The sequence below is a fragment of the Neodiprion fabricii genome, chromosome 4 (assembly GCF_021155785.1).
Source record: "Neodiprion fabricii isolate iyNeoFabr1 chromosome 4, iyNeoFabr1.1, whole genome shotgun sequence".
NCBI lineage: Eukaryota > Metazoa > Arthropoda > Insecta > Hymenoptera > Diprionidae > Neodiprion > Neodiprion fabricii.
The window spans coordinates 28,295,435-28,309,257 of NC_060242.1; the positions used below are offsets into that span (position 1 = coordinate 28,295,435).

General features: G+C 38.8%; 1 protein-coding gene across 2 annotated transcripts in view; it reads right to left on the reverse strand.

The window, feature by feature from the left end:
• Window positions 1-2,232: 2,232 nt before the first annotated feature.
• Window positions 2,233-13,823, reverse strand: part of LOC124179501 (scavenger receptor class B member 1-like) — a 42,055-nt gene continuing 30,464 nt past the window's right edge. For both annotated transcript variants that reach the window (XM_046563952.1, XM_046563951.1), the window contains exons 4-8: window positions 6,729-6,929; window positions 5,585-5,809; window positions 4,659-4,821; window positions 3,865-4,109; window positions 2,233-3,404 (exon numbers count right to left, since the gene is read on the reverse strand). In XM_046563952.1, coding sequence (XP_046419908.1) covers window positions 3,057-3,404; window positions 3,865-4,109; window positions 4,659-4,821; window positions 5,585-5,809; window positions 6,729-6,929 — 1,182 coding nt within the window. In that variant the 3' untranslated portion in view covers window positions 2,233-3,056. The remainder of the gene's footprint in view (window positions 3,405-3,864; window positions 4,110-4,658; window positions 4,822-5,584; window positions 5,810-6,728; window positions 6,930-13,823) is intronic.

Below are 13,823 nucleotides of genomic sequence, written 5' to 3' on the forward strand. Positions count from 1 at the left end.
GCAAGGTTTGTTTGAACAGGCAATCAGTGAACGTCTTCAGCAATCGATAACTTCATTGAGTGCTGGTTCTGAAATTCAGTACCAACAGTCACGAAGAAGAAATGTATAGGTGGATAAAGGAAAAGGTGATTTGTACTATAGAAGTACAGGGTAGAAGCACAGAGTTTGTCTAGTTTCGATCGAACATTTTCAAGATTTGAGTAATTTTATTTGATAGACCGATAATATTAGGCTTTATTTTTTATATCCAATTACTTAAACATTGGTCGATGTCAACATCCAAGACCATGTTGAATAGAGAACTCGAATGAGACTCTCAGTTTCCTGGAAGAGAATCGCGACTTTGACGAGTCATTCGTCATCATAATTGGCAATAAGTGAGGTAACTGATCTGCTCAGTCGTCGGCAAACGTTGAACCACGCAGGTTGTGCCGCTAGTGCAAAGCCGCCATCAATATCAAACGAAGTATAGAGATGAATCGGAGAAAGTATGAACGTTGCTTAATTGAATAGAAATTTGGCAAAGTTTTGTATCTATTGGATGATTCACATGTCCGGGCCGTAAAATTTGTTTCAAGTAAGCTTGAATCGAGTTTCAAAAGAAACGATGCAATCACCGAGTCACTCTAACGCTGTGCGTTTGATTTTTTAATATTTGCAAGAATATGTGAAACAGTATTTGATGAAACAAATGAGGTTGCAAGAAAATCAGTGGACGTAATAGATTTTCTGATTTAGGGACTTTTACTTGGCTTGCAACGTAGGTCCAACAGTAAACTTATTGACGAATGTTTGGGAGTAAGTCGGTGATGTAAGTAATTTCATGCTTTATACGATTATTTGCAAATTTACCTCGGGTTAGTGTGACCAATTTTCGAAGTATCTTGATGTAACTTGGTTAGTTTGCATGCGAGTGAAATAGCTTTTGTATTTATTATAAATATTTTATTGAGCAGCGTGAACATTATTGAGAATACCTCACTGGCAAGATTCACAGTAATTGTTACGATTCGTTCTTATTTCTTCTTTCAAACCTTAAATAGCTAGAAAATATTTTTATAGTAATCAAAAGTAATTAGCATTACCAGTTTGATTTCACCAAACGTTTAAACGATACATAAATGTGTGTATTTTCACTTTCATCAATAGTTACATCGGAAATGTGATTACATTATAAATATAAGATTCCATATCGAAAATCAATCATCCTGAAGTACATGTATTGATGTGAAAGTTCGTATACATAATTTTTTTTTTTTTTCATGTTTTTCTGGATTCTTGTCACCAAATATTGTTACCCTGATGAAGGCACATATGTTAAAAATATAAATATATATATATATATATATATGTAAGGCAAGATCGTGTAGTACACGAGGTTATAAATCGAAGTCATAGTTCCTGAATTCGTTGAACTAGTTGTTCTAGTTTACAAAAAGTTCTCTACTCATAATATTGCGCCTACAGCAAAGTTAACAACAATTCTTTCGCCTACGTTGGGTTTCATTTGTTTATCATCCAACAAGTAGACAAGTTACCGTACGTCAGAAAAATCTACCTAAAATGGATTGGACGGTAATTATGGTATTGCATAACAGTATCTTATCTCCTGAATTACCTACTATTATCTAAATCACAATTATTTACATATTTACAAAGTTTTCGCCCCTGTCAGATGCCGGGCATCCGAGAATTAAGGCCCTTCCGCTTCTTCCGGAAGCACCTATTTCACAAAATACTGTTGAAACTAATGCACACTACATCATATCCTTGCCACGGAAGCCAATCAATAACTTTTTTTATGCTGATAGTTTGCAGTTATTTCATGATTTGCATGATTCGGTATGAATAAAATCGGACCGCTAGGTATGGCAATCCGACAAAATGACATATTTAGAAGTTGAAATATAGCAACAACCACATCTTGATTTACGAATAGTTCAATTACTATCATAATTGATATAATATACGTAAGACACAGCGTAACCACAACCAAAATATATATATTAAATCCAAAGCTAAAAATCTGTAAAAATAAACTTGTAGATGTTACTTTTTAAGTACTAATTAGCACGGTGAATGATCCGGTACGTGCCGAAACGAGCGAACTCAAAGTTTTCCCTATCGCAAATGGATGTAACCGTTGCTGGAAATCGAATCCGTGTACATTAAATCTGTTACGAATATCGAAATTCAACTTTCAGTCACCTAATTTTTTTTTTTTTTTTTTTCAATCTTAGAACGAAGTAATTCTCATTCTCACGGGATCTTTTCGTGCTCATCAGACCACCTAAGAATGGAGTAATGAGAAGATATTTACATCCTAAAAAGCCATTTTCTGCTGTTTTAACATTAAAATTTTAAAAATCATTTTGAAAGGGCGTTTTCTCAAATTTGTCATGGATCTAGTATTTCTCCTACTGCGTTTGTACATTTGTATGATATCACCGTGAACACTGTCAACCTTTGAAATGTACCTTGTAGCTATTTGACGGTGCAATAAAAATTTTTGAACCATCCGGTGACGCTTGTAGGAGCAGGTGCTTGTGCACGAGAGAATTATTTCTGATCATGAGAAAAATCTTCCAAATGATACATCCAACATGAAAATGTATAACTTTAATTCTGTTTTACTATGCTTGAAAGTGAGTTTCTACACAGTTACGTTTGAAAAGTGAACAAAAATTTTCATAAAAATTTCAAGTATCTTAGTAGCGTATCAACACAATTGAGGTGTGCAAGTCTGTGTACGTCATGCACTCGTTAAAATAATTCTTAGGTGTAAACTTATACTAGATATAATACTATTTCAAATTCAATAACAACCATCAGGTCATTATAAATAGCGTCAAGACCCCATTTCCCGAAATGCTCCTGAAGTATTTTGTATGATCCGCTGCGCGAGATGAAACACAATCATAACGAAAAAAATTAAAGGTAATATAAAACGCAGGTACCGACGGCATCCGTAGCCATTAATTCCGTGCAGCTGACTTATAAACTACTAGTCTCTTTCAGAGCTCTCCATTAATGAATCATTGTTAATGATAAAACAATTAGATATGTTCCTCCGTGAGGCATGGGAGGTCCTCCTGCGGAGCGGTCGGCACGTTGTCGGTGGGACTGAGTAGCGAGCTGTAATAAGTCTCGAGTTCCTTTGGCTTGACGGAGGATCGTCTCTCGTTCAGAAAGCTAAGCCTCTTTCGCTGCATCTCGGTGTCCAACCACTGCGCCGGACCGCCGTAACCTTTGGGCTGATGGAACAAGATCTTCACCACGCTCCAGATGAGGAATAGAATGCCTATCAGGAAAAGAACGTAGATCGCAACCTCCTGGACCATCGGAAGTACGTTCAGGTAGAGCAGAAAACGATCGTTCATTGGCTTCGGGAGCTCGTGCATGCCCTGAAGAAACAAGAGGGACCGTGAAAAGTCGAGAAACAGGTTTGAGGAAGGTTCTAGAATTTATACTGCTGACTTGCGTTTTGTTTTTTCTATCACCCAGACTTCTAGTTCAACGTTATCTCGAGGATATCGGGAGCGAAACGAGTAAGCAGTTTACGCGAAAAGTCGCGACAAACATGTTTTCTAGTTTATAATTATTTGAGCGTGGAGAACTCAAAAATATCGCATTACACTCGTTGAAGAACATGAAAGTAAATTTGTTTTCAGTTCTTTGGAATCTTGTTGGGGTTAAAAACAAACGGTGTTTGTTTCACCTCGACAATCACGCGTTGGGCACAAGCTGCGGTGCTTTCTGAGTGAATTTTTATTTTTCAACGGGTGTGTCTAGCGTCCTGATCGATCTTCCGATCGTGAGTGCTTTTCTTCGCGGTAAACGAGATATATGATGAGGTAAACTTACAATTTCAAACCACAAAAGAGGAAGCACTAGGTCCTTGAACTTTTCTACGCTCGAGTAGGAACTGATGTCCTGGAGCGCCATGTTTATCTGGTAGCGGAATGCGAGGTCGACGGGAAGCCCGGACAGAGGTTGGATGTAGAAAAAAGACTCGTGATCCTTCTGGTTTGGTGTAAGGCCTTCTACTGAGCTCAGTAGCGAAGGATCCGACTGATAGAAGTGAGGATACGATAGAGCGATGGGGAAACCTGTTTGAAGAAAAAATGCCATTTCACTTTCGAGAATCGTGTTTACCATAATCATTAAAATATTTTCTTTTCATCATACGGTGATTGCACATGGTAATCGCTTGTATTTTTTCCATTGAATCAGTAAACATCTTCAACATATATTTTCAATCGAAGTTCAGAATCGATCGACACGTGTATTATTGAATTATTTCTCAAACCGCGTTGTATAATGATGTTCAGGTAAAATTCCAGGTCTCGTCAGTTTCGTAACAAATGCATGCAAGTTCTGGAAACCAGGTACTCGAACGCAACTCAATAACCATTGCTAACAGTTATTACTTCGCAACGGTATGCCTCTACTTCGTCCAAGTATCGACGGATCTCAACTTTATCTCTCGAAGAACGATGAATTCCGTAAGCAAAGTAACTTATTATCCCCAACGTAAACTTTTGGCTCACCTGTCTGTATTCGAGTTGATTCAACAACGCGGAGTGACAAGGTGAGGTCCTGCATTTTGTTTGTCAACTAACCTAGACTATAATACCGTCCGATGAGAATTAGCTTACCGTAGTAGCAATCAGTGACGTCCACCAGGCCTCGGGGAAGACAGCGTCCCTTGCGGCAGAAGCACTTATTCTTTGGGTTGACTGCTCCGTTATCTAGCTCGTTTTCAACAAATTTGTATTCGAACGCCTCGAGCCCTTTGATAGTTTTAGTGCCTGTATGATGCTGTAAACAGGAATGATAAGATCGGTGTAATGAGTGATATGATGACTTGTAACAATTAGTCAGATTCCGCGAGATAATATAGTTGCATGGAACACCGTTCCGATGTATGGAAAAAAGAGTGTAATTATTTTCTCATTTTCGCAATTCACAAATCGTTTTTCTCCCGTCTGTGCCTTATTTAATTGTCCCCCGTTATGGCGCATGTAAGGTAATTGTCGAAAAGCAAAAAAATCTACTCCGAAGACAAATTATCAGGTTCCACATACGATCGTCCCTGTGGAACTAATAGCGTGCTAATTATGTCTTGCGTAATTTAGTACCTTGTCTCCAAAATTAAATCAACAAAAAAGATTGGCGATATTGTCAAGTGATTCAGTTATTATAACACACTAGCGCGTGCCGAGAGTGATGTATTGTCGTTGGAATTTATTCAGATTACATCTAAATCCGCACGGTACGTTGTTTTTCAACTTTGTCGTTGATATGTGTATAAACGGAGAGCCCGGTATTAAGCGACGATGAATTAATTTTTTACACCAGCTGTGAGCGCCAACATTTAATCACATTGAATTATCTAATTGGATGTTACCGAGAATCTATCTCTTCGAAGTGGGCTGACGGGAAACGCTCCGTCCAAAAAGTGCGGCCTTATCTCTGATATTTTCAGATCAATTGCGATCGCCCCGTGCGATCAACCCAATTTTCAGAATCACGTGAAATCGGCATTGCGACGTTATTGCCATTTAAACTAAAAATAACTTACCATCTCAACACTGCGGCAAAGACTCTTCCTGAAGAAATGAAGCGTTTGATTCGGCTTCAAGTAGCCACGGAACTTGGTACCGTCACTAGCACCCTGAACATTTGCACATCTCCCAGTCCAATGGGGTAGATCGGCGCCGTGATTATAGGTGTCAATCAGCCCGGCCTTCGACACGTCGGTTTCGCCGGTATACACGGTTTCAATGTCACCCTTGAAATCGTACATCTGCATGGGCAATTTGAATAAAAGAACCATTAACAAAGGAGTGTAGATGTTCTGAAATACCTATCAGAGTAACCGTCGCGAAACAAATGTGGATTCCAATTGTGATAATGCAATCAGGTACGACGAGAAAATGTCAGCATCACTTTTTTAATCGGAGCCGAACAAGTTTGACCACTTGGCAATTGTTTTGCGGTTGGATGATGAAGTGAATTAAATTTTATAGTGGTTGAGATCAAGTATTTTTCAAGGTTATACATTAAATGGAGATGAAATTAGTTTTTACCGTACCGCAGACATGCAAATTCAGCCGGTTTACCGTTGATGTGAAATAAAAGTGATATCTTTCTGTAACAATTTTATTTTTAGACACATTTAGGTAGACGTCGATAAACTTTGATTGCTACTAACATGTGTTGATATGTTTTTTTCTTTATCTATTACAAAATACCGAGCTGAGACGGCATGATAATTCTGAAGTGAGACATCGAACGATTTCCGAAGATGCGATTCCGGACACGTTGGAATCCGAGTACCGGACCGTGTACTATTTTTGTGCACGGTCTGCATCACTCTGACTTTATAAGTGCCTACAGGAATGTTTGACCAGGGAGCTCTTTCAAGGACGTCGATTCAACCACTGTGAGGGATACGAGCCCAGCAACCGGATCCTCGGAACTCGTTTGTGAGGAAAACTCGTTTCTCAAATCGTCAATGATGTTACGGTCAACCTCGGGAAAAATTGAACGCATCATAATCAGCTTCATCTTTATCGTATCGTATAATTTATACGCGAAATAAATTCAAAACAGGATCATAAGAGGATGTGCGTTGTTGCGAGATGTTTTTAGTTCGAAAATCGTTCGTCATCAGCCGTCGTAAACGTTTTGCCAAACGGAAGTGGAGTTCATTCGAAACTTACCCTATCGATGAGGCCCAGTCTGTCGAATTTTATCCAAGAAGGCATCACCTTGTTCCCCAGCGTGACCAGAGTCGATTCGTAACCGAACATAAACTCCTTCGCGGTCATTTCCACGAGCGGCTTACTGTCCGACTGACTGATGATCATATCGAGGGCTAATTGACTGATGTAATTGGAATCCCGCATCACGTTGGTTATACTCTGAAAACGAACAAAATCTCTGTAAAGCAACAGTGCATCAACAATGCGATTGTTGGTACAGGTTAACGGTCCAAGTATGCTTTCGCCTACGTGCAGCACGATGCCCATTCACCTATCAAAGGCAGTTGTCGTTGGGCAAGTAAAGCGTAAATCTTTAATATTCACGTACATGTGTTTGTGCAAGATCGACGGCACATGCTGCAGGGTCGTGAATAACAAACAAAAATCGAAAGCAATGCCGGCTGTTGCACTCCGTTAAAAACAATGCCAATTGGATAGCACGATTGCGGGAAAAAATGTATCGCAAAGAATTGTTATTTGTAAAACTGACGCCGAGTGGATAAGTATAATATTTTCTTTGAATATTAGACAGCTCAACTTTCACGTCAGAGTTACCAAATCCTGACCGGATCGGCGATTTCCTTTCACCATAATCACGGTGCCGCAGTTTGACCTAGGCCAACGGTCGATGCATGTGTGTATCGGCAACGGTCCCTTTCTCTCTCTGTATTTTTCCCGTCAATCTCGGACCGGTTGAGAAGAAAAAAAGAGAAAAATTCGACAAAGTAAAAAGATGTATAATACAGGTGCAGCAGGAAAAGTACTCGGAGCATAAGTAGTAGTCGAGGATTACTCAAGGATTACATCAATCGGCCAAGGTATACGTCTCGGACAGACGGACAGGTATGGGGTCAATTGTCAACTGCGATTAACTCACCGCGTCGTGGAGAATGTTTCGATCGAGAATAATGAACGACTAAGTACGGGATGCGATACCTAAAGTAAAAAAAAGCTGGGTCGCTGATTATACGGAGTCCTCCTTACCGCGGCCGCAATACGTTCATTTTATTGTGAGATCGGAATGCCGAAACGTCGACATCGGTAGTCAATAATGTACAATTGTATCTGCGATGATATCGTAAGCTCAATAGTAGTGACATGCATATATTGTATGCCTAGTTTTGTCAGCTTACGTAACAGTCTGCGTTGTGTTTTTCCATATAATAATCGTTTCATCTCGACTTAACTGTGACCTTGACTTTCGATATTGATGATCCTAGAATATTTTATCGATTGATTCTAGAAGTCGATTTTCCGAAACATTGGATGTGCGATGTATCTAACGTATGCAGATGACAACGTTTTTTTTTTCTCCGTTTTTACGCTTGACTTTTTTTCTTTCCTCATTTGGACGATAAACTTATAATTTATTATCGCCTGATGGAAATCTCGGGATTTATTGTCTATACTGTTTGCCTTGCAGGCGTGCTACAAATACTTAGTTTTTCTTCAACTCGCTATCCATAAAAAGTAGGCTGTACTTATACCTACTTCGAATCCATGGTGCAATATAATTTCGTTATGTAATCGCGGTTTACTTCAAGATTACAGAATATTATTATTAAATTCCGTTGATAGTTTGTCACAAGAGAAACGCGGTCTGCAGCTGGATTCACCGACGGTAGTGCAACGTGACGTAAACTCGTCCACAAATAATGTGCGTGTACTGGACACGTGTGAATTGCAACTTCTGCACGCAACCTTGACAACAATGACGTTTCCGCCCTAAGAAGGCAACGTCGCGTAACATCTGGAAATTGGGCCACACGATTACTTATGGTCCAATTTGTTCGATTACACGCATGTGACGAGGAAAGTTGGCCGCGGTTCTCGACACCGAATCTCGAAATTATACCGTCGTTGAATTTTCACTTCTCTAAGTATTACGTCAGAAATTGATTACAATTTTTTCGTTCACTGTGCACCATGAATGGCGATACAAAGCATGCACGGTATTTCTTTGTGGTAAGAACGTTCTGTACTGCAGCAATGTACACTTATCGACGGCTAATTATTGCGCAAATCCAGTGATTATGATCACCGTGTCAAGTCCCTCGTTTTTTCGATTTACCCGCTAATCTCGCGTTAAAATTTTTGATTATTTCGCTGCATGACGTTAATGTTTGCCAGAAAATATTCACCAATAGTGCGATAAGCAAACGCCGTTTGCTTTCGGTGCCAATCATAGCACCCGAGCACATAGTAATTATCAGTGACACTGCCGCATTACAGGTCACTCGTCGTCAAAATAATCCTTTTAAGGTGCTGTTAACGACCGTGTAATGACGTTCATATTTATCGACTTTATCTGTGATTTCTACCGTGGGTAATAATTGTGTTGATAAATTGTTACATACTAACATTGACATTGACTTTGAATATTGTAGCGAAGTTTCACCAGGCGAATGTTACTTCGGATTTGGAATACTATGTGTGAAATATGGTGTCGGACGATTGCAGTCGTGACGAAACACTCGTCGAATAGATTATATCGATCGACTAATTCGAACGACTCTTGCTATCCGTAGATTTTTCTAGAAGCACGTTTTCAGCTCAATCACGTCCGAAAGAAATTTGACCACGTGGACGCGGTGAACACGTGTGGATTACAATTTAAAACGTTCGTCTAAGCCTTTTACCTAAGAAGCTAGTGGCAAAAATGTCCAGTCACAAACAGATACGCTGCGCACGTGTAACAAGTGAGCAGTTATGTATAAAACAGATCGATATCATTAAGAGCTATACTGCTACACGTGCTGCTGTAAAAAAATCGCTGGAAACTTACGTAAGTGTGAAAGGGCTAATCAAAGATCTTGCGTTGGATACGGATGATGATTCCTTTCGGTTTACCATGCGATGCAAGTATCAGGTAGATAGAAAATCAGCAGAGCATTTCTGTAGTAATTTCATGGTCGGATGACATTTGTAATGAGCGTGAGTCCGGAATAAAATGAAAGAATCATGATGAACTTTCCGCAATCGAATTCACAGGAATTAATGAACAAAAGTGAACCTGGCGAGGTGTAGATGCGAGAGCTACGCTAATCTAACGAATATTTTATACGCCTATCTGTAACGTACCATTTGTTATCAAGTAGAACTATAGTGCAAAGGTTAATGCGGAGGAAAAATCTAATTACGGATATCAAAGTTGAACATACATCACTTTGTATTGGCGAATTATCAGCTATACGATATGCACAAGTGATAAACGAAGCCTGATTGAAGAAATCTGTGAGATTCGTTGCAAAAGCAGTACTCATCAAATATGAAGAAATAAGAGCGACACGTGTCGTTTGACTTGTTAGACAGAATAATTCTTGAGACAAAACAGTTAATGGACAAGCTTTTCTACAACTATCCGCAGGAAGCGTTCAGATATCTGATAAATATCGAGATGCCCTATCTCCGTCAACAACTCGACTACTTTGCAGTAAACTACACAATATTCTTGTTTTTGACCAGAGGTAGAACAGAAAATAGGACTTGTGGCATTTTTGGATATCGCCTTCGGTTCGTGCGGAATTTTGTACTTGTCGAGAAAGCACTACTTTAGGCGTACTTGCGACAAAAATAACTATCATATCGAGAAGTCAACGCGGAGACAGGTTTGCTTGGACACGATAAGACAGCTTAGCTTGGACTGTCCGCGTTCCAACAATCGGGGCGGCAAATCCAGCATGTCAAATTTATATTCTCTTGGTGATATTAATTCCATTTTTTTCTCTCTCTGACATTTCGTCCGACGTCGCATGCAGAAAAACATGGTTTGTTTTCAGCTACAGCTAGAAGTAATCCAGTTTAGACGTTGCTCGTGTCACGACCCATCATTTTTAACCTTGTTTTATATATGTACCGAGCAGTGACGTGTTAGCCGCATGTCGGAATGTATTGACGAGCTACGCAGTCTGACACGCCTTAAATAAACTACTTGCGGTGAGGTTTTTTACCCCATAATTTTTTCATTCAAATTGTATCAAGAGTTTAATGACTTTTTTATTATTCAAGTGTACAAACGATGCTCAGGTTTCTTAATATGACAAGTCTATTTTTTACTCGCGACTCCTTAAAATCCGATTACCGTAATTATAATTCCCGGTGACGACTGTCAGGCAAGATTTGTGAATAGAAATTTGAAGAGTCGATGCGCGCATAATTGAGGTTTCCCTTAAATCTCGATGATGTAACCGCACAATATAGCTGTAATTAAATAAACATTAGCACTTTTCCCATGCCTTATACTCATGAATATTCAACTAGCGGCTTATTTGATTCGCGTCTCTAAGGAACTCCCATCAGTGCAAACAAGCTAATCCAATCGTTCAACAAACTCTTGAGTTAACTAAAGTAAACTTGCGTATCCAGAAACGCCCAACTTGCCGATTCATTCACATTTCGTTACGTTAACAGCCGGTTAATTACGGTCACAACTCACATCTGGTGCAATGTTCAATACCCGTGCATGCGATACCGTAATAAAAATCTTGCCTTTCCAGTGTTTTGTTAGCCTTGAGGCAGTACAAGTGCATCTGAAATCTGCATATATATATACCTAATATCACTTCTGTCGGATCAGACGCTTTAATCACACTCAGCTGGCGTCACATATTCGTGGTCCCCTAATTAAGCTTTTCTAATTAATTAATCACGCCGTCGTTTGGTATTCATTTATGTACGATACAACTAGGTCCCCTGTGTCAATGGACAAACTTTTTTCATTCGGCATATCTTGTTTGTTTTTATATGTATATCATGTTTTGATAATTTAAGGTGAACAAGTGTTTGCGGCAATATCCATTCAAGCACGCGTTGTATGTACGTATATTATTGAATATTATGTTATTGAATTATAGTACTGTACGTATATTGCACTGAAGAAAGTAATGATGTATGAGTTTAAGGTGCAAATATCGTAGTGACATAACAGAAACTACACTCTTGTTCTTTTACACTCAACGAGCTGCAATAATTGCATTTATAGATTATTGCACTTTTTCTCCCTGTCATAGTATTTCTTCACTCAACCAACAGAAAAATTTGAAACCATCTGTTAGAAGGAAATCAGCAGAAATAATTCTAGCTACTACATATGAGATTTATTGTCAGTTATAATTAAATACAATTAAGTACGGTACATGATTAATTAAAATGACCATGAAATTGATTTGGATCAATTAATGTTTACTCTAACGGATGAAGGCAACGACTTATTTTCCGAATACTTTTTCACCCGTTTACTGCACAGTTGTGAGCACAAAAAATTTGACAAAAAACAAATATCGCCCACTCGAATGAACTAAAATATATCACTGGACCGACACTAACGATACCAATTTTAATATTTATTTTATCATTCCGGTTGCGTGAAAAACCGCAAGCTGTGAAACAACGTCGAATGAGTAAGTCATCTGCAAATTATACAGGTAATTCCAAGATACACACATATATTAAACAGCTAGTAAAAAGATAAAGGTGACTCAGTTGACACGGGAGTTTCAATATCATTTCAGAGTGCAATACGTGTAATACGTTGTAAAACGTGGCAAAGGTCTGGGATGGACATGTCATGTCTGTACTTCCGTAGTTTTTTCACACTGTCCTATAGAAAAAATTGACCAACCGAAATCAGGTCTTTGTGAGTAAGCTGCGAGTCTAGAGAATTCGATGTTCCAAAACCGAGACGAGGCAATGGCCAATTGTTCGGCGTCGCGATTCGTAATCTCCAAATGCTTCGAGGCTACCGTTTATCCGGTTACCCAAATATTTTATGGTCTCATTGCTCAATAGACGACCACGTGCGAAGCATGACCCGGTATTTTTTCACTCAAGCCAAACGATCCACGCATAGCTCGTCGGTGCTGAGAATTCATATTATATGAATTCACATTTCGTATTCATTCGATATTTCTCGATAATACAGAGTTATAAGCCTGAAGCATACTCGGAAAGTTGTAACGCAATCGCTGTGAATAATGACTGTCTCAATGATTGGGTGCGTCCGAATTCCGAGAGTCTCGATTGCATCTGAGATAGTACTCAACGCGCCAGTTGGCCTTCGAAAAAATGTCTAGAATCTTCGGCTGGTCGGGTGAACCAGTATAATTTTGACTCGTCGAAATTGTAAGTCAGACTCGAACACTGTGTCACAGCAGATATAATTCGGATGTCAATTCGAATCCAAGCGTCTCGAGCTGAAACAAATTCGATGCTCGAATATGAAGTAAATATTATGGGTTAAAAAATACGTGAATTTGAACTTGCTAAACGAGCTCTCGAGTCGCTAAAAAGTCTCAATAAAATCGTTCTTTACAAGTTTTAAGTAAAATTGTACCATGACTTTAACTTCCCTCGTAAGAAAGAAAGCGCGCTTAACGAGAAAAAAAAATACAAATTTAAAAATTATCATCCAGGTTAGTTCGAACTTTGATAAATCCCGTCGTTTTGTGCCGTGGCACAAATATCGAGACAGCTGTTCTTTAATACTTTTTTACGCCGACTGAAATTTCTCTGTTTGCGCAACGTACGTTATACTCAGCGACAGAAAAATTCTTACGGTAATTTGAAAGCACGTTTTTACTACTACGCAGAGTTCGTTTGGTAAAATACGGACCCGTTGACCCGTTTGGACAACGTCCAGCGTTGGAAAACTGCATAAACGTTATGTTCGTATGATTATTAATCACTGACAGACGCGATAGATTCGATTCACAATTTAGGCCGTGAAAATAGTCAACTTTAAAGCTTTTAATCGAGGTGTCAGCATTTGGAATCATCCAACGCCTGCATCATGCTTCCGGTAATTATTTTATCCTGTAGGTATATGTTGCTATTTTATTCGGAAGTGAAATTGATTTATGTATTTGTTTGTTGAGTAATAAATTTTAAAGCGATAATTTTTTCCCCTCAAATCATTTTTTGCAGTAGATGTTAGTCCAAAAAAAAAAAAAAAAAAAAAAAAAAAAAAACGGTAGATAGCATATAATGCTTATAAAAAACAATTATGACTTTATATGTTCTCTTCATAAACGTCAAGTGCAGTTTTTTCATTCAATG